Source organism: Ursus maritimus, unplaced genomic scaffold (genome assembly GCF_017311325.1).
Source record: "Ursus maritimus isolate PB19 unplaced genomic scaffold, ASM1731132v1 scaffold_31, whole genome shotgun sequence".
NCBI classification, from domain to species: Eukaryota; Metazoa; Chordata; class Mammalia; order Carnivora; family Ursidae; genus Ursus; species Ursus maritimus.
This window is the reverse complement of record NW_024425675.1, coordinates 4,199,805-4,221,214: the sequence shown is the minus strand read 5'-3', so window position 1 is coordinate 4,221,214 and position 21,410 is coordinate 4,199,805. Positions and strand designations below refer to the sequence as shown.

Genomic DNA, 21,410 nt, shown 5'->3' with positions numbered 1-21,410 from the left:
GGGGGATCTGGAGTGGGGTTGGGCTCCCCATCGCCAGGAAACACCCACATTTATGTCTGACTCGCTGGGAACTGAGGTATGGGAGGTGCCGTGATTCTGACACAACGGTGAGCACCCGGAGACCACGGATTCTGGGCAAACAGGGTTCTAATCTAATTCAGGTTCCGCACAGCCGCCATCTGCACTAGACTGGAATCTGTGTTTGTAGTCCCTGGTCGTTAAAGCTTTGCAAAATGCTTGGTCACACGTTCGGTTAGCGGGGGGATTTCACCATGCCCCGTGCCTTTGCCTGCTCCCCACCCCGGGCCCAAGGAAACCTTCCAAGCTCCCTGCATGTCGCACCGTTTCCAGTGTGTCCAGGCACGGGTCACACGCGTGTTTGCTCCCCCACATGTAAAATCTTCCAGTCAAACAGATTCCCCCCCTCCGAGTCCACTGTGGTTTCACTCAAGAAGGACAGATCTTTCAGAACAAAGCGGATGCTTGCTGCTGACATTTAAAGCGGGTTATGGCTCAAAGCTAGAGAGCGTGTCTGTGTTGTGCTGAATAGAACACATTTAATAATCAGCATCTTTGCAGACTGGTGCTTTCACTGGAGACAGTCACGCTGCTCTGCAGTTCCGTCACTGGGGAAATGTTTTCTTTAGAGTGGAACATGAGAAATTATTAACATGGGAGCTTTGAGCCTAATTACGTGGTACTAGAAATGAGACCAAAATGTTAATGCACAACATGCATAGTGTTTACTTAATGGTGTTCTGATCAACAAAGATTCCAATCAAGGAAAACTAAAAATAGGAGACGCAAGTCCCTAAACAGAGGAAAACAAGCCTTGGGGCATATTCATATTCTCTCCCTTGAAACATTGTTTTGAAACAACCTCTAATAAAGTTGACATCTCAGTATGGGCTGCGCAACTAAGCCCAATGAGCCGCATGTCAATGTTATTAACAGCTTCGTACGGCGCCCCCTTATATGTCTCTATCAAGTCCCAGACTGACTATGCTGGGTCCACATTTCTACCGGCCACAGGGACTGATGCTGACGGGCAGGACACAGAGCTGCTGGCAGCAGCTGTGAGTGAGGCTGGGGCCAGTGTCCAACAACCCGCAACTGCTCTCTGGGAGTGGTGGTGGAAGCTTCTAGAAATAAAATAACATCAGGCAGGGCCCAACTCTGGTCAAGTGTCCTGGATTTGATCACAAAGTAGTCAAGGAAAACACACATTTTCAGATTTCAGATTTCAGCCCAGTTAACTGGGCTACTGAAAGCCAATCACTGCTCTAAGTTTTCAGCCTCCTCATCTGCGAATGGAGATCCACAAGCCTCAGACAACATACGAGATAAGACCTGAAAAGTACTTGGGGCATACTAGCTCCTCAAGAAATCCTCCCCACCATCGTCATCACTGTCTTCATTATCATGAAGTTAGGGTGCCCATGTCGAGGACGAGGGAACAGAAGGATCAAGCACAGAAGCTTATCACAAAAATTGGGCTCTGGTCCTCAAAGATCATATCAGGATATCAACCAGACAAGAATTTAGGTTGGGTTTCAAACTACTGCGTGAAAATCAGTGTCGGTCTTTGGGTAGGTCATGGACTCCCCTGGTTTCCTGTTTCCATCGCTGTAAAGGGAGAGTGTTTCACCTGTTTATCCTCTACGACATCCTCTAGCTCCGACAGGGCGGGGCCGGGGCGGGCACGCTCCCCCGGGGCTCAGCCACTCACAGGAGCGGGACCTGCCCCGCTGCTCCCCTAGATCTCCGGGTGGCTAAGAAGAGAGCCCTCCATGGCAACAGCCCAGTGCACAGCACCATGGGCAGAGACATTTATTTTAGTTGACCTGCTTTGATCTACCAGTGCCTAGAGCTCCAGAAAGTTGCTTCATAAATATAATGAAAGCCAGGGCAAGTTTTTTTTTAAATTGGTCAGCAAGATAAACTTACCTGTTTCATCAATTTTGTTTTCTGGGTTCCTTTTATCCAGGTCTGCTGGTTCTGACAAGTCAAACAAAATTGAAAGAGATATTTGAACTGCCAAGAAAATCCAATACACACAAACCACATAAACCCTTACACACACACACACACACACACACACACACTCAGACTAATGGTTCTGCTAGATTTCCTTGGGAATTTGTAGTGCAATCCAACCCCACCCCCTAACTGCAGAATAATGGAGAGGCGGTGTCAAAGGACTAGGAAATTGGTGTCACATCGAAATCCAGCAAACACTGCTGTTAGCAGAGTGTATTGTTTCAGGAGAAGAGTGGAGTGTAATCGTTCTGGCATCTGGAATGTGGGGGAAAGGTGATGGAAACAGAAAAGAGTAGTGGGGTTGTGCCTTAGGCTACCATCTTGTGCTTTTTGTAGAGAACTTCTTCCTAAATTTGGGAGGGCTAGTTAGTTTTCCCAAATAGTATTACAAGCTCTTTGAGGCAAGACACTGTGTCCCCCAAAATAATAATAATAATAATAATAATAATAATAATAATATTATTATAATTATAATAATAAAGTAAAATAAATAAAATCTCTGGAAGAAGTAGAGTCCCAGCAGCCCAGTGGTCTTGAGGCGAGGGCAGAAAGTTTCAGGTACTTTACTGACTGCCATATTCCCAACATTTATAACAGTGTCCAGAACTGAAAAGGTGCCTCAATAAATATTTGTTGCATAAATGTGTGGATAACTGATAAATAGTTGATAGTCTCCTAGCGTCCATAGCCAAGTATTCAAGGATACATATGTGATGACTCATTATACAATCACCTTAGACATCTTTTTACTGGGACAGCAACATAGCGTATTTTGCTGGTGCTTTAGTTGTGACTTTCTGAGCACGATGCCCAGCAACAACTACAGCCATGTGGACCAGTTCCATGAAAAGAAAAAGGCTCATTGAATCGTCTTATCCCTCATATATTCACTGGAGCACTTGGGTGCTGCTTTGCGTACAGTATGCAGTCCGTTAAAACTTGTCGAATGGAATTCAATTTTATTTCTTTGTTTTCATTTATGGAGTTCGCGCTCACATTCCAAACACCTCATTTTCATTTTGGAATAGGAAAGCAGTGGCATTGCACGCACACTGTGTAACTACATGAAATGCATATTTTAACAACAGTGTAGACTTGGGCATGGGCAACCTGGAGCGTAATGTCAACTGACATCTTAGGTCTTATCATTTCCTGCGAAGACCGGCTGAGTAGTGTGACATTAGGTACATTCCCTTACATGGTACAAAGAGGCAGATCTTCATTCACTGCTCTTTTCCCCTAATTTCTTTAATTGACTGTATCAAATTATTGCCACTTTAGGGTTACATATATTCGATATATTGTATAATAAAAGCTTTGTAAATTGCTGAAATGACCAAAAACCCATTACTGCCAACAGACCTCCTTTGTCTTAAATTTGCCCAATAGGCTTATTCCATTTTGTTATAATTAACATCCTATTATATGATATATAGTAAAAGTTGAAGTGTAGCAAATGGAGCTTAAGACTAATTACTGTGCTATTACATTGCCATTAGTGACGCTATTTATAATTATACATCAAGAACCGTGGAATACAAGTTGGTTTCCGACGTCAACTTTCATCCATATACCAGACCAACACATACCGTACACTCGGTAGTACTAAGCAAGGTCTCAAAATTTCATTTATTCTTTTGAGTTCTTTCAACTATTTTTAGAGTCAGAAACATCTACTTATTTGTAATAAAGCAAAGAATTATGGCCTCTATGATTCATCAACAATGTAATCTTAATTAAGTTCACTGTGCTCAAAATTTTCAAAGACCTGCTGTTTTGTTTATACACCTAGATATTCGGAATTATCCAGACGTCTGAGTTTTCCACTTTTCATCAAAATGTTTTGGCATGGTATATTTAGCCTGTAAGCTGTGAGTCTTTCTTTTTTATCTTTTTTTTTTTTTTTGGTGACTCTTTCTTTTTAGCTATGGTTTTTGGATTTCACATTATTTACGTGGTTTTGCAGGTTCCAAGCAGACACTAAATGAACGAGGTTAGGGAATGGGGTAGCTAAAGGTAAACCGACCTCGTTTTATGCCCTGTTGTACCAAAATATGCATTTCACACGATGTCCTTACAGCCCACATTGAAATTCTAGGTCTAAAGGAGCAAGACAAAGACCCTCGCGTGAAAATCTTCATGCCCCGGGCAAGCGTGTCTTGTACAGCAGTTCATACTCACTTGCACAGTCCTCTTGGGAAATGTGGTTGTTAATACTAATGTCATCCACTGCAATCCCACCAAGATTTCCTTTTCCGATTTCGCCTTCAAAAATCACCTAACAAAATGAGATCATTTTCACAGTATTGAAATGTTCAGTCCCGAGTAGCAGTGTTTACAAATGCTTGTTCAGTTCAATCTATGGCACGTAAATTAAATTCATGAGATTTCACCTAAGCACGCGCTTTGCTCATCAATCTATATTAACTGCCTGGTGATGGCATAAAACTTCTCCTAACACTCTCTTTTTATAATTCAAAATTCAAAACTGGGGAGAGCGGCGAATAAAAGGAATGTTCATTGTGACAGCCCAGAAATAAGATTATAAAGTACTAGTATTCTCCCCTCTTTTGCAGCAAATTGGTTCTATTCCTGAAATATGCTACTGAGGGTATCATCACTGCAGCAAAATCCCAGGTTTGGGAAACACCTGAAATAATAATTGGAATAATTCCCACATCTCATTTACATAATTTCCAAAATATCATCCCCATCTCCCGTCTCCCTGAAGGAGCTGCCCTCCCGCCTGGGGAAGACCGCACACCTGATAAAGTTTCAGAGACTTGTGGAGCAGGACCCGCCCTTCCTTCCAGTGGTCTCCTTGGTGTCCGATGGCCATCCAGACCAACTGATCATACTCCTCTGGCTTCTGGTAGTGCAGCTTGACCCTCAGCGTGCCCACGTGCGCACCAGACATGTGATACCAGAAGGTCATGCAGTGGGCGGAGTTCTGGGAATACACCACGGGGCTCACCAGACGAGCCACTTTGCCCTTCTGGTTTTCATCCGCTTGGGAATAGATGAAGTTGCCATCACCTGCTGTGACAAAAAACCAGGTTAGGGAGAGTGGCCACATTTACGACCCCTTCATTGCTTCTTTCAAGCGCCATGACTCGAACCTTCTCTCCTGGGCTGAGCATCAAGAACCTAGATATGCAGTGGAAAGGGAAGGGTGTGCGGTTGTTGGGGAACCTCTTTGGCACCTAAGGCTGAGCTCCAAGCCTCTGTGAGTGGGTGTTTGATGGGGAGAAGGCTGTGAAACAGCACTAATTCGGGCACTCTGGATTTGGAAGGCATTGTCACATGGCCATGGGTGACGACCCCCGTTGGCCTTTGCATCGTTGCAAGCACATTGAAAGCAGAGGGCAGACCTATTTTCACGCAACTTTAAAACAGTTTCAGCAGCATGGATATGAATACCGACATGACATGGAATAATGTAGATGTTTTCTTATTTATCATTTGAGCTGGCTGATGATACTTTGGTTACTATCACTGCTTGATAATAATACACTTGCAGTTTTCCCAAATAATCTAGTGATCTTTTTCCTCCAAATTCAGATGGTTTTTCCCCAGTTTATTTTAATGACTTATCATTCCTTACGTGCTCCTGCGAGTCTGAATCTCAGCTGCAAGTCCCACTCCTGTTTGATGTGGGCTTCTCGTTCAAGGAGAGGCAAGGTTGCGTTTTTCAGGCTTATTAGAACGTGCCATTTTGGCAACGTAGAGACTTGCCGACCTGCAAGGACTTACTCTTGGCTTTGCTTTTAATTACCCCCAGTGGGAACATTTCCTCCTGCCACCACCTGGTCTACACACACAACTCATGTTTCACTGTTTGCTCTGCAAATAGAAATACCTACTCTAATGCCTCACCTGATGTAAGTGTGAATCTGATGCTCGGGCCTCAGTGGGCAGCAGGATGTTTTGTTGGCTGCCCAAGGGGTTTGCGTGTTTGTGCGGTACTTTTCCCCCGCGCACATGTGGGCACGTCCTTGTATCTTCTTGCCTGTGTCCACAGGGTCCAGGTGGAAGGAGAGGTGTTAGCCGGCAGCTTGCTTCCCTCACCTGGCTGCTTACATGTGATTGCACCAAAACCCTCGTAAGAAAACCAATGGGTGGGATAATAAAAGGGGGGTGGAAATGAAATTCACAGCTCCAGCGCCTGCGCGATGCGGTCTTCACGGAGCGCCCCCTGTGGTCACGTGGACCCAGTGGCCCTCGGGGTTTGCTTTCTCCCACTCTTTTACCAGATGGTGGGTCCCTATCTGCGTGACAGCACCATCTCACTGACGGGAGTAGGGTCTTGGTCCCCCGAGAGGGACAGGTAAAAAAGGCACCCATCTGGCCTCTGTGCCCAGTATCCCCGTACTTAGGGGGAAATACTGAAGTTGGAGTTGCTGTAGAGAGGAAGCACATTGCTGGAGCCCATGAGGCTTATTCTGGCTGGTCAGAGGACAGGTGGGAGAAAGGGGAAGAAAACTGGACCTGGGCAGAGGGAGGAAGACCGCTTGAGAAATCTCGCCTGACCTCTGTCCGGACACCGCTGTGGTCTTTTAAAAACATGCTCCTGGCGCTCATCTGCTCGAAGCTTGTCAGAGGCACCACTACCGTTAGCCTGGCCACACTTCTTCACGCGGCCCCCGCGGGGGCACACCCCTGCCATGCCGCTAACTGCTTCACACACGCCCTGCAATCCCTCTTCTGCATCCGCGCATGCCAGTCCTAGCCCAGACTCTCTGGGACAGAACTGCTCTCTCTGAGCCCCCATGTCATCTTTCCCATCGCTGCTCACCCCTGCCTGGGGCCCCTCTCCCCCTGCACCGTAATCATTTCCCGCCTGCAACTAGACCCTGAGCTCCTCAGGGCAGGGCCCCCCCTTTATTCCCGCATCTCCTGTGCCCGGTGCGGCATCTACCAAGTAACAGGGCTCCTCAAATACCACTTGTTCAACCAACCGGGAAGATGCTGGGTTTCAGGAATCCTCTGGAAGGAGGTACATAGCTTCCCTCTTAGAAGTCAAATGCAGAAAACCAAGTGGGATTCCTTCCAATAAATTCAAAATGAACAGCAGGACATTTTACCTAGATCGTGTTAATTTAAAGAAATCTCCGTGTCTGATTTGCAAACTGCGGAATACTGTCTAATGTCCGTCTGTGCCCATGTGAGCTGCGCGCACGACTCCTTTCATCTAGTTTTTTTTTATGTTAACAAGTTCCTGCCTTTCAGATGTCGGGCTCACCCCTCTCTCTCAGCAAATGCTTGTGTTTCTAGTGCTGTAGGAGGCTTTTTCTCCTCAGAGCAGACCTCACACCACAGCCAAGGAAATCTGGGCGTCTGGGAGAACAAAAGAGACAAATCCTTCGGAAGGAATCACACTCTTCAGCTGTTACTCTAGGACAAGCCCTCCTTTTCTGATACTCCAATGCATAAAGCATTGGTATTTTTCCTTGCAGGGGTTTTATCACAGTTCTGGGTCAGGAACTCTGTCTTCATTTTCTCAATTAGCACTTTACTTCTGCAAGCCTTTTAGCTTTTGTCTCTGGCTAACATAGCTTTTAACCTCCTTTGAATGTCAGATCCTACTGAGCCATTTTGCTTCACTTTGCATCAATTTTTCCACCATTACTGCCTTCATTTCAGCTAATTGCATTTGGTTAATTTGATGCCATTTATATGTACAGTGCCATTTACAGTCAAAGTATTTTAAGTTTTCTAAAACTGCTTGTCTTAAGATTCAATTGAAAGTGTCTCAGAATTGAAGGAGTCCAATTTTATCCAATTTCCTTGTCATTCTCATTAGGCAAAGAGGTAGCTGTGGTGGAAGGAGGCCAATTCAACCTACTTAATGGTTATATTCACTGGGGGGAAAAAAGGGAACGACAAAATGGGAAAGGCATGAAGTGCCCTCTGCCCATCCATTGGCCCACTGACCCACTCATCCAAAGTCCCAGCATGGGGGACTTTTGCTTAATGAGATTTCTCAGCATCAGCAAATGGCCCTCTAGGGTATCACTTGGGAAGCCACCTCTTGAGCGAACCGTCCTGTAAGTTTCACTGAGTTGGGGAGAAGTTCCTCGGTTGAGTGTTTGTGGTGAGTGCGTGGGAGCGTGTGTATGTGTGGGCGTTGTGAGGACAACTGCCGATCTTTACGCAGCACCTCGAGTTGGATGACAAAAGGACTCAGAGGAAAGCAGGTTGGCGGTGAATGAAGAGTTCACTGGAGTGGCTGTCAGCCCCTAGTGACCCCCGACCCATCCCTCTGCCACTAATTAATCTTAGCAGGAAATTAAGACAGGAGGTGGGGTGGAGAGCGGTGAAGTTTCCACCTGCTCAGAAAAAACGGGCCAGATTTACAATCTCCTCAAAAGAATAAGAATCCCACCCCACCTTGTTCCACTTCTACTTCGAGGGTCAAGAGTGAGTGAGTATGGGCTCACTTATTGTTTCTTAGCTGCAAAACAAATGAGAGGACATTTATCTGGATTTGCTTCAAAATAATCCGGAGTCGGGGTGCTAGCGGTAAAATAAAGGTCCTGGGAGGTGGTGCTTGTTGAAGCATACAGGGTTCAGGTCACTAAGCCTTTTCTGCTTTTGATCACATTTGAAATTTCGACGAAAATGGTTGAGGAAAAGTATAAAATAGGTACTTTTTCGCACAACTTTGCCCAGTTTGCTATTTTTCCGCGAGGCCATCAGTCGCCAGATTTAATCAGCCTTCTCTGCTACCAGGCATAGGAGCATCTCTTCTAGGAAAGGAGATCTTGGTAATTCCAGGAAATGAAAGCACGCGTGAATGCTTGGGGGTGTTTTCTAACACCCCGAATCTCACAGACCCCAGAAACTCTCCACAGTAACACCTTCTCTAATTCAAAGGAACGAGGTCGCAGTGAACCCTCCGTTACCTGTGTGATCCTGAATGGGTCCGGTTTTGCTGGTCAACACACTCCACTTGAGCTGCACGTGATTGTCGTGTTCCCAGTGACAGAACGTCTTGTGAGAACCCCAGCCAAACTCACAGTTAAAACCATATGTTGGAAACTCTTCAGTGGGTGGAAAGGAAAAATAGAGACAAGCAGAGAAAGACAAATTTAATCATTTAGGTCAGAAAGGCCCTTAACTTGCTCACGAAAGGCACAATTTATATAACTTAATGTCTGTTTGAAAATTCTGGGAAAGCCACAAAACCCAGGATTACCAGGAAACTCAAAAGATGCATGGAGATGTCAAAATGTTTGCAAAATCACGTTTTGGATTTTTTTTTTTTTTATCCAGCTTTAAAAAGATTATGGACTGCCTGTCAAATTGGTTTTACATAAAATTGCCGGGAAGGTTCCTTTCCAAGGCAGATGTATTACATCTCTAACATTCTCCCTCTGCCCCCGATATTTAATATGAAAGATACTCTGTTCTTGAGGATGAATCCTATACATTGATATCCACCAATGAGAAGAATCTTAAGTACAGATTGACCCGTGAACCTCAAAAGTCTAGAAATGTGACTTGGCTGGATTCTGGAGGCTATCTGTATTCTCACCACACTGGGAAATGCCTCAGGACTTTATGTCAAATCTCTCAAGTGTTTCTTAAGGTTATTTAGTCTCCTGTGCTTTGTGTCAGGTCAATTAATTTTAAGTGTAAGTTTCTGCTTTTTTAGTGAATTTTGAAATTTGCATGTAAACTAAAACCCTCATGCAAGTCCACGTAGAGCCAAAGCAGTTTTAAAGAGCTGTCCACTTAAAAAATTTTTAATGTTCAAAACCAAAAATGTTTCCTTTGGAATTTGAAAAGAAAGTATGAATGTATTCTCAGGAATGATTTGTCCTGTGTGTTCTACAGGGTGCTATTTGACTGTCGTGGTTTTTTTAAGCCTCTATAGCTTTAGTTTTTACCCCCCCCCCACCTTTTTTTTTTTTTAGAAGTAGCTTAACTTTTTAAGTATGAAAGAGATGAAACCACTGTGGCTTGGAATTTGTTTTCAGTAGACTGAAGCTCTTAATTCAAATAATCCTAAAGATAAAATTCTCGTGCTTTGGTCAGTCCTACTCCTCCCCCCACATAAAATTAAACACCCAAAGCAGCTGTTTTCTCTAATGAAGGGAGGTCACTGCTTCTCCTTGAGCTTAGGTAATCCACAAGATGGCAGCATTGAAACGGAGAGAAAGGTGCCTAGGGCATTTTGCCAGTTGATCTTGAACAGGTCTCAAAACCATTCGTATGTACAAGAAGGGAAGTATAGTCACGTAGGCTGTATTAGAGTCAGGCTGAGATCAGATCTTGTTTTGATCTCTTCTTTAACTTTGTGTTTAACACGACAGGGCCTGCGTGCTTCCTTCAGGCAGCTTGGCCTCCATTGTCTGCTCTCCCACTTTAACAATGGCAGGAGGGATTTTTTTATGGGAAGATTTATTGAATAGATAAGATGATTTACTTTGCATTTTTTGTTTCCAAGGAACCCTTTGCAAATGCTAATGTAGAATTTTGGAAGTAATTCACCCTATGCATTGTCAAAACGGAGCAGGATGGATTCTCCCTTTCAAGGACAATGAGACCTCCCAAAGGGTGGGTGCGCAGAGCTAGTTGGGGAAAACCCGCTCTAGCGAGCCAGCCACATGACCAGTCTAAGGCGCGCACTTTCGGTGAGTGCAAAAGGGCTGTATTTCACAGTTATGGTGTCACTGGAGAGATATATGTCATGTCTCGTCTATCATAACCACGAAATAGGGCTTCTTAAAGCATGAGAAAACTTCTCCAAAATTTACCACACTTTTGAGCAGCAAGATTGAATTATGCAGATGAACTACAGTCAACTGAACAGTGACTGGGTGGTTGAGCAACCTTGGATGTCAACACCCAAGAACCTGGAATGTACTGTTGCATAATCTCCTGTTAGAAAATGTTACTATTGGAAAATGTTAATATGTGTGTGGTTTTGGGTTTCCTCCTTACGTGTAAGTTATAAGACGTGCACATGCAGGAGGCAGCAAGCTATTAGAGCGCACACATTTCTGGTTGCATTTCTGGCGAATACATTAAATTTATCGTATAGTATAGAAACCACACCATGCATTATTTTGGCTCTTAATATTCTGGTGATATCATAAAATCTATGAGTTTGGATGTGTTGCTAATGACCAGGACATAGGATGACCTTGTTTGAAAGGAAGGCTCGAGCATTTCTGCGGCTGCCCTGAGCGATGGGCTATGTTGATCTTCTCATGTTTTCTCTGATCCTATGACTTAAACAAGGTGATCGGCTCTAACCTTTTGTATTTTACTGTCCTTTCATCTTCTTGTCCCGATCATATAATCTATGACAATCTTGTTAATTTAAAAGAAATATTCTTTTTTTTCTTAATCCATGCATATGGTGGGGGTGGGGTGTGGAGTGAGAAGACGTTGACAGTTCAGGGCTGGCCAGAAAGGCTACGAGACACGTAAAACACACACACATACATTTAGAGGGAGGAGAAAGAAAGAAAGAAAGAAAGAAAGAAAGAAAGAAAGAAAGAAAGAAAGAAAGAAAGAAAGAAAGAGAGGAATAGAAGAGAAAAGAGAAAAGAGAGAAAGAAATAGAAAAAAGCAAACTGACGAATGAAGTAAGTATATAGGACTAGTGACCTTTCAGTCTTCAAAATATTACCCAAGCCCTGTGGCTGCACAATTCTCATTAAATTCATTGGGAGTAATCTGGCTAAATCCCTTCTTGACTCTTAAAAATAGCAGGAAACAATATTCTGAACTTAAAACAAATTTATAGCTGCTGTGTGCCGGCCCCAGCTGCGCTCGTGGAACCTATCTTGCCGCATTCTAATCATTAGCACCGTATATGCACAAGGATTTAATTTTGGAATCCAGTATTCAAAACTTCTTTCGAGGATGTTAACTAGCTTACTCTCGGACGGGTCTTTCAGGCCAGGAGAGTGGAGGTGCTTAGGCCCATGCAATCATAGGTCACCAGTCGACCCTGAGATGCTCTGGGAGTGTTTGAAGAGCCTCAGAGCGTGAGAGGTTTCAGCAGGGGGAGCTGGCTGGAACACGCAGGGTTTCTCATCATTTTCTGGCAGAGCATTAACAGGCTCCGATGCCTCTGATCACAACCCAGGCAGTGTATGAGTATTATATGCCCACCGAGTTTATGCTATTGATAAGAATCCTCAGAAATGAAATCTTAAGACTCTGCTTGAATCTATAATGGCTTCAGCAAAATCAGATTAGATGAAAGTTTAGGGGTCCAATTTGCTGCTTGTAAATATGCCCAAAGAATCTGAAACCTGCAGAACAGCGTGGATCAGATTATCAGAGAGGTGGGTCCGACCACTGGGTGAACACCTCAAGGTTAGACTTGGCCTCGGACTTGATGCACACGCAGGGCCTCGTGAACTGTTCTGAACACTGGCTTAGCCAGAAGGTGACAATGAACAGAACTCCTCAGAGAAGGTCAGACAGTCCATTATCCACAAAGACTGGGAGACAGATTCATGACTCAGGCAATGGAAAAACCAGAAACCAAGGTGATTTGTAAAGGACTCTGGGCTGATGGTAGAACTCAAAACAGGAGCAGACCCCCTCTATCAGGAAGCCCTGTTGTTTGACATGAACTGGTTTAGATGGCGGTGGCCAATGGTCTTCCTGCTTCGGGATTTGTTCATCTGTGCTCTGACCACAGTACACCCCATGGGATGGCTGGCCCTTGATCTCATGCACAAACCACATGTGTTCACGCAGTCATTCCTGACCTACTATGTCCAGGGGAAATTATCCCACTTTGGAATCTGGAGTGTACCTTTCCATTGTCTCCAGAGCTGTTGCTCAACTTTCGGTTTTTCAATGATCCCTAGCTCTTTGATAGGCAAGAAGAGAGAAGAGATGAGACAAGTTTGCTGGCAACTTCAGAGGGGTTTTAATTAAGTCTCTGGCGAGAGAAAAAACTAACAGGGCAGTTAACATGTTTGTTAGGTTACTAGAACTTCGGTTTGTCACCTCAGCCCTCTTCCCTATTACAGGGGGTCCCAGAGAGCCGGCCGGTGGGTACTCCGCAGAGAACCACCTGAGAAGGCCCAGGACCCTCAGGGAAGGCAGGAAGCACGTGAGAGGCCGGACTCCCGAGGGTCCATCCTGGGTGGCGGCCCAACCCCTAAAGGCCATAGCTTATACCTCGGCAAGGTGTCCTTTGGACTACAGTGTTTTTCTGAATTTAGGGGAACAGATACTCTTCTGTTTCACATTTCGGTAGCTGGGGGTGTTTGAGCTGGGGGGTCACAGGAATTCTGTCAACCTGAGCACGCCACAGGGAAACTCGGGGTTAAGTTCAACAGAAGAGAACCTTGTTTTGCAGTTTAATCGGGTCAACAGTGACAGCATCCTTTAAGGAAGCATACTAATTAGAGGAGCCCTTTCTACTTTCTGCCTCGCTGGGTAGTGTCATACTGTTGAGGAAACATTGATATACACCACACGCCCCATTAATAAATGACTGTGGAGGCCAAGGCTCAGTGAGCTTGGATAAAGGAAATGGGAGAAGCTGGAAAACTGACCTGTTCACCTTACTCTAATGATTAACTTTAAAGTATTTAAAACCTCTGATTGCTTGCACTATTTCCCTTGGTGTATGTCTGTGAGGAAGACTTTTACAGAATACCAACAAAATACAAAGGGGGGAGAAGGCTGCCATTTAACTGCTGCCCGCCCGGCCCCTGGTAAACAGCAAGCCACGGGTTTGAAAAGTCATTAGGCTTTTCTATTCATAAAAGGGTGAGGAGGTGCTGCTCCCCAGGGCGCCGCTGTCCCCGCGCACAATCACAGCCGTGGTTTCCGGCACCCCATTTCGTGGCACGCCCACTGGAAACGCTGTTGTCAAACTGCCAACTCCGTGGCAGGCAAAACTGACAAACTTTGCCTGTCTCGGTTTTGCAGAATTGTGATGAAAATAAATAGTCAGGCTGCTGCCTGTGAGTTTTCCTTCTCCTGGAGTTTGCAAACACAGTCCATGTCCTAGATGTGCTGTGTTAAACAAAGTATGTTACCCAGTTCCTTCCGTCGAGAGCTGGGATTGTCACCATTTGGCAATTACTGATGGGGAAGGAAACCACTCCCTGCTGCATATACATGCAGATGAAAGGAAAGCAATATTTATGGCTCACGCTTGGAGACCACATGCTGCGTGGCATCTCTCTTCTAGGACTTTGAGAGAAACTGAAACCGAGAAGCGAGGCGATGTGTGACTTGGGGGTGGGGGGGGGGTGGGGGCAGAGGCGCACGGGAAATCTACCCCATTTTCTGTTTTTTTTTCTTTTGGATACCTGATTGTATGGTGCTGTCTATTATGGTTGGTTTTTCTGTGGTCAGCACAGTGGTACCGCCTGAAAAACAAAAAAAATAGTACCATACAAAAATCAGAAAAAGGAAGCATTGTGGATAGTACACAGTCAAGAAATGCTGTATGCTGGGCTACACCTGCTGGAGAAAGTTCTCCATAGAAAATCCCTCCTCTAATTTCCCCTGTGGTAATCGTTTTACTTAGATTTTGCCCACACAAGATCAAGTGCCAATAAACCACACTTTTTTACTCAACGCCTGTATTCCTAAGGCATCCAGGCGGTATGGGGAGTGTGAGACTTCCTTCCAAGGGCATTGCCTGATTCCCTGATTACAGTACTACACAACTGGAACCGTGAAAAGCAAAAGCCTCCACATGTCCTCAGTGACTTGGGAATTAAACTCGACCTGGGCCCCTGAGCTTCACATAGTTTCCCAAGGTCTCAGATGTGTGCCTTCAGGGGAGGCCCAGGGCTGCTCCCCACGATCTATTTTAAAAACTGAAGGTTTAAGTGGGTGGCAGCAGTTCCTCCTTTCTTGGGCTGCTGTAGTTGTTTGTTTTTCCCAAGGACAAATATTCTGCCCAGCATGTGATCCGGGGAAGCTGCAGAAAAAGGCGAGAGCAGAACCGCTGCCTCACAGGCCCAGAGCACTGGAAGATGGCACGAGTAACCCCCTGAGCACTGCCAGCTTCCCATCAGCTGGGGTTGACTTGGGGCCTCCTGGTGAGGGAGCCACGTGACAACTTAGCTTCACCCTCTTTTGTTCTGCATCTTGGCACTTCCATTTTCTGCTCCTCCTCGTTAAACCTCTGGGGTTTTTTTGTTTGTTTTTTTTAAGATTTTATTTATTTATTTGACAGAGCGAGAGAGCACAAGCAGGGGGAGCAGCAGAGGCAGAGGAGAGAAGCAGGCTCCCCACCAAGCAGAAAGCCCAATGCAGGACTTGACCCAGGACCCCGGGAACATGACCTGAGCCATAGGCAGACACTTAACTGACTGTGCCACCCAGGCGCCCCTAAACCTCCGTTTTAAAGTAGTGTTCTTGAACTTGCCAACCATAAAAATCACCTGGGTGCCTGTTGAACCTGTAGCCAACCCACTTATCGTCCTCTGACCTCACTGAACCAGAACCCCCAGGGGTAGGCCTTGAAATCGGAACTCTGGAAAGCTTCTCAGGTGAGTCTTAGAACCCGCTAAGTGTGGGAAACACTGGTTTGCTCTTGATGACTTCGGTGTTCCAGAAAGCCCTTCCTCCTTATGTGTATCTGTTATGGTCAGAGATCATCTGTTGCCCCAAGACAGAAAGCCCTGAGCAGACTTGGGGGCGGGGCACGGGGTGGGCTCATGAGTATCACGGAAAGCTTTGCAGGCGGTTCTAAGGTGCCACTGTACACCTTACATTAGTATTGTTCAGTCAAGATCTGTGATCATCTCTATTCTGGCCAGGCCCTCGTTTTACCCTGCAGCTTGCACAGATCAGAAATCATCCAGGTCGTGAATCAGAGAGCCGTGAAATCGTGCTCTTGGGATGGGATGAAGATTTTGGAGCTAATCGACTGCAGCATCAAGTCATATTACCCTCGCTCTCCCAGTAAATATGCTGGGTGAGCGGTCACACGTGTGCGTGGCCTCCGTGAGGCAGGCGCGAGGAAGAAGGAATCATATATATTATGGGTTAAGAAGGTGAATCTATAATGGCAGAATTGGAGGGAGGCCAGAATACATTAGTGTTCTGTTCCCAGTGGTCTTACGGGAGAAAGACTCAAGGTGAAAATTCACTTTTTAAAACCGATATGCATTATCAGTTTTGTTATAGGTCGCGAGCCAAATTCCGCTGTTGGGTACACACAGATCCAATGTGAAATTTGGCCTCCTGGTGCCTTTGAAACCAATTGTATTATCTAATGACTTCAAAGGCATTTGCAAATGAGTAACTTCAGGGGTGAATTTTCACCTTGGCAAGCAAGTACAGGAGAGAGGAATCTCTCCTCATTTCCATGCGTTCGGTACAGTTCACCTGGAATTCAGTGTTGTTTGGAAGTAATGAGCATTTTGCTAAAATACTTATTTCCCACTCTATTCAAAGCGGTCACCCCAGGAGGAGAGGTTAAAGGGACACCATCTGCGTGAAGGAACCAAACACTGCGCGGGAGAGAATTCATCCTAATTTCCACCTTCCCTCCTCTCAGGGTTAGAGTGAAGATGCTTTCACTTTGGTTCCATTACCCTCAACGTGCCGAGTTTGGGGCTCTGACGGTGAAGCCTGGGACAGAGGGAGCGAAGAAGGTGCGGGGCTGTGTGAGCTCTTCCCACGCGAGAGGACACCTCGGTGACGGGAGGCTTTTGCCCGTCACAAAAACGTTTACATAGGAGCACACCCTTTCTCAGAGAAGGATAACCCACAGCGCCATAAAACAAAATAAATAAAAAGAAAAAAACAAAACAAAAAAACAAAAACAAAACCCAAGTTGGCCAGTAATGCAATAAATGAAGTTGAAACATGATATTTCTGGGGCGCCTGGGTGGCGCAGTCCTTAAGCGTCTGCCTTTGGCTCAGGGCGTGATCCCGACGTTCTGGGATCGAGCCCCACATCAGGCTCCTCCGCTGGGAGCCTGCTTCTTCCTCTCCCACTCCCCCTGCTTGTGTTCCCTCTCTATCTGGCTGTCTCTGTCACATAAATAAATAAAATCTTAAAAAAAAAAAAAAAGAAAGAAACATGATATTCCTTTTGAAATCACCCCTTCTTGATGGGGGTGTGGAGCAGGCATTAACAAGACCTCTGGAAGTTCTTAATATATGTATGTATTTATAGAAATATTGAGACAAATAGGCTGGCTTGAGAAAATGACTGTTTTTTTTTTGCCACGGTAATATGTAAATTAAAAAATTAGAACTTTTTCTATGTAACCAATAAATGATTTTGAATGCTGTAGATAAACTACAGCCTTGTCCTTTGAGAGGACTGTCAGTGTTTCCACTATAAATGACCCATTTTCTGTGCTGTGTTACTCGTTGCCATACATAATTTGCTCCAGGCTAACATACTTGCCCGGTTTCATTCAAAGGCTTTAGTTTCAATTGATTCAGTCATGAACTGATGCAAAAATGAGAAGGTTGGTTGTTCTGATATGAGGAGTAAATCTGAGGCTTTGTTTCTAATCAATATTAACTGACCACTTTAGGGTTTATAAAGAAAAGAATCCTCTCCACAAGAGGGCAATTGAAAGGGTATACTGTGATGACTATAGTCTTTCCTTTTTATGAGGAATTTCACTACGGATGTGTGACAGGGTCCACAAAAGGCCTGGGGTCTGTGGCAGGGTGTTTACAAGCAATCCTGGGAAGGTTCCACAGGACCTGGTTCACAGAATGGTACTCTGTTCTTAACACCAGCTGTAGGGTTTTCAGCTTGAACTTGACATCTCACAAAGAAAATGCCTCTGCGTTAATTAATTTTTGTGGCTTGTGGCTACTTACATACAAGATTTGTTTTCAAAAGCCCATGGTAACATTTATTGGCCCTATGACGGTACGCGATTATCTGAAAATTTGGAGGGAGACAGGCTTAGGAGCTGGGATTTAAATGGAAACCCAGCTCATGGTACTAAATTTCTGAGCTAGATCTGACCCCTTATTCAATCTGAGTGCCGAGCTCTCTCGCTCCTTCAGAGGAGAGCTTTTGAAGTAATTGGAAATGTACTGTGGGACATTTTCTTGCAGATTTTATATTAATGCATTAGCCAATAGCATGGCACTGTTACGAAGTTACATGGTAACGCCTTCAGTTTTGCCCATGGAAATGAATTATGTGGGCTCTCTGAGTCCCTTTGGGGTAAAAATACAGACCTGCAGCCAAGGGCTCATGTTTAATCTGAAATGAGAGTCAGATGCCGGATGAACTGCATTTTGACCCAGGTGGCAGTAAGGGTCCCACAGTGCCTTTGGCCACAATAGGGTGAAAATCCTACAGCCATGGCCCATTTCCAAGTGGTACAATCCCATTTTCCCACTCGTGTAATATTTCCTCTGCCATTCCAAGGAGAAGAGAAGGTCACTTTCTAGCCCTTAGGGTTTTAGAATGTTATGGAGTAATACTCTAAATGAATTAGGGAGGTATTTGGCACACACCATCCCTGATACATTTGCTAGTTGTCCCTAACGTAAAATAACAACTAATTCTGCCTTTGTACATTTTAATGTAACAGGATTTACAAAATCCTCACTTAAAAGCTGCATTTCAAATCTAAGCCCAATTTCATCAATTAGTTGGGTAAACGTCCCGCTCAGCGCATTTTATCCTTGTTAGAAAATGAAAACAAATATTCCGAAGTGTGTGGTTATGCATGGGTCGTGCGTGTGTTATGGGGGCGGTGTTTGAGATGAGGATGAGGTGAGCACATGTAGCCGTGGTGGAGACATTCTTATAAAGAGCATCCTAGCCCCTGGCTCTGAAAATGGCTCGGTGGTGGCAGGACAGCACGAGGGAAGGACGACGCCTCCGCGGCGCTGCCACCACCCCGACCCGCGGCCACGAGCACACACAGACATGAACTAGCCGGCCTCAAGCCCAACGTGACTGAAATGGCACAGCAATGGGATGAAGGTGTTTCTGCACCTGTGAGCTGGAAGTCATCACCTGTTCCGCTGTGGCAGTTGGCCTGGTCGTCATCACATTCGTCCACCAGGTTCCCGTTGGGAGTGGTCGGTCCAGCTGTAGGTGCTGCAACAAGATCCGAGGATTAGCATCGCTCACCTGGGCACGGGCTCACCGCGCTCTGGCCAGGGAATCCGCCGACGCCTTTGCAGAAACCTCTAATCCGTGGTGAGAAGCACGGCTTGCCTCTCTTACGGGAGCTAAATATCCTTGGATTTGGCAGAATGCACTGGGGACTGCTTTGTTTTGGTATTTAATCCGTATCTGCCAGGAGAGTTGGCAGCCCTCACATTTTATACATTGTTATCTACATAAACATCCTTTTTCTGAAAAGTGCTTGAATTCTCTCACTGGTTATTTATTCATGACCCTGGAATTGAGAACTTTGATGACAGAGATCCTGCTTCGACTGTTGCTCCTTTCGTTTTCAATGTGCTAGAGAACTCGCTTGTCATGAATTCTTTTATGCTCTGAGTATTTGCTAGGTTTGCTAAGTTGGCATTATAATGTTTCCCCAAAAGGGACTCTCAAGATTCTCTTTTAGTACAATATTGTTCTTCTTTTTTTTTTTTTTAATTGTTTTGAGTGACTCCATTTCCCTTTAAGTAAGTTTCTCAACTTGGGATCCCCTGTCCCAGGCAGGTGTTTGAGAGGAGTTGTCTTAGATATCCTGGGGTCATTTTCCCTGAACCCCCTGGGGGATTGCATTCCATCCCCAGCAGGTATTCCTGTATCTGTGAGTTTGTAGTTGAAGGATAGCCAACATTAATCAAAGACTGCTTTTGAAGTTCTTTACATTTAGTTTGGTCTATTATTTTTCAGCCTGTTACTCATTCTTGCAATCTGTTTAATATTTTACAGTTTTTGGCATTACATTTCACTTTACAAGACTTGAGGTAACGTACAGCTCTCTTGATGTCTGAGAACCAGACAAGATACTGGGAGCGGGGGCTCTGTTCTCTGAGAGCTTCTGGCCAGTAGGAATGTATTGGTAACTGCTTCTTTCTCAATAAAAATTTGATACTCTTTGTTATTGTGCTTAATTACTGAGCAGAGTTATGACAAGTATAGAAACATAGCTAGTTTCAACTTCCCCAACTGCCCAGAACACACACCAGTAATAACTAAGAAATCATCAGTAATAACCAGGGAGAATGTGTGCACCATCTAGGCGTACGATGTAGACTTTGTAAGATGCCTACGCACACATTCTGGGCTCCACTTGTCGCTATCACCGAATCAATAGAACCCTCCCTGGCAATCCAGATGCTGTCTTCACTAAGTTCTGTGCCACTTTTAAGTATTTAAAACTCTCTTTTCATCTGCATTCCTTATGGTATTAATCGAGGAGGAGTTCCTCATTGGTAGAAGCCCAGGGTAGGACCTGGTTTAAATGGAAAAAGTAGGAAGGGAATAATTTTTATTTCCCAGTTTTACTACTTGGATATATTTTCTCTTCCGTGATTCTCTAATTGTTTCTGGTAAACGCTAGCCCAAAGTAGGATGGACACGTGTGCAAGGCTGAGTTGTAGCTCACCGTCCTTCTGTAACCCTCTAGGTATCTTCCGGAACACGAGGCACAGAGCAGATATTTACTAAAGGCCTGTTAATCGTTTTAAGGAAGAAGAAAAAAACAACAAAAAAACCCCCACAAAAAAATCACTCCCTTTCACCAATTGTGTCAAAAAGCTTTGACATTACTTTCCCCTGATGTCGGCTTCTCTTACGGCTCGGGGCAACTTCCTCACTTTTGTGAGCGCTTGGAGACATCTGCAGCAAATCTCTTCACCAACCATTTCTACCGCACTAACGGAGTTGACACTGGCAAACTGCCCCCAGCCTCAGTCTTTTCAACCAACCATTCACTCCCACCAGTGTTGCTTTCCAGGATCCAGGCTAACGACCTGCATCATAGCAGCAGACCCCCTTACCAGATGACCACATTTCTCCGCCAATGGAATGAACATGTCTGCAGTTGGTTTGGTCTGCCTGTCCCTTCTTTTTCTCGGTATCTTTGCCTAAGTCCTGGCACATAGTCATTCTTAGTCTGTGTTGATAGTGACTGGATAATTCAGAGGTCTGAGACATGACTCCAGATACAGAACCAACTACACAATAAAGAATGGGAGATAATGGCCTGCTTTAAAATAAATACATACAAAAGTAGCTATGAATCATTCAGTAGTATGGTGATTTATAGCTTAAGATTCTCTAGTGCCTAAGAAAAGTTTTATGATGTTTAATGTGCTCAAGAATGTAATTATATTTGGGTAGCTCAAAACACAAATAATTTTGAAACCACAAGAAGGTGATATTAAAAAGCATTCTTCAAAACGACCATGAGCATATGCTCGATTGATTAACATCTGGGTACCAACAATAGCCATCCTTTGAG

General features: G+C 44.8%; 1 protein-coding gene and 1 long non-coding RNA gene across 7 annotated transcripts in view; one reads left to right on the top strand and one right to left on the bottom strand.

The window, feature by feature from the left end:
• The window catches only part of LOC121106294, a 101,968-nt gene extending 85,164 nt beyond the window's left edge, over positions 1-16,804 (top strand). For 2 of the 3 annotated variants that reach the window (XR_005838894.1, XR_005838895.1), the window contains one exon: positions 16,447-16,804. This is a non-coding gene — a long non-coding RNA (uncharacterized LOC121106294). The remainder of the gene's footprint in view (positions 1-16,446) is intronic. The other variant, XR_005838896.1, reaches the window with a different exon arrangement.
• NRP1 (neuropilin 1) overlaps positions 1-21,410 on the bottom strand; it is a 134,872-nt gene that overhangs the window by 3,010 nt on the left and 110,452 nt on the right. The window contains exons 11-16 of one of the 4 annotated variants that reach the window (XM_040645270.1): positions 18,977-19,081; positions 14,343-14,402; positions 8,946-9,083; positions 4,805-5,079; positions 4,222-4,318; positions 1,948-1,998 (exon numbers count right to left, since the gene is read on the bottom strand). In XM_040645270.1, the coding sequence (XP_040501204.1) occupies positions 1,948-1,998; positions 4,222-4,318; positions 4,805-5,079; positions 8,946-9,083; positions 14,343-14,402; positions 18,977-19,081 (726 nt within the window). The remainder of the gene's footprint in view (positions 1-1,947; positions 1,999-4,221; positions 4,319-4,804; positions 5,080-8,945; positions 9,084-14,342; positions 14,403-18,976; positions 19,082-21,410) is intronic. The other 3 variants (XM_008683906.2, XM_008683907.2, XM_008683908.2) reach the window with 3 other exon arrangements.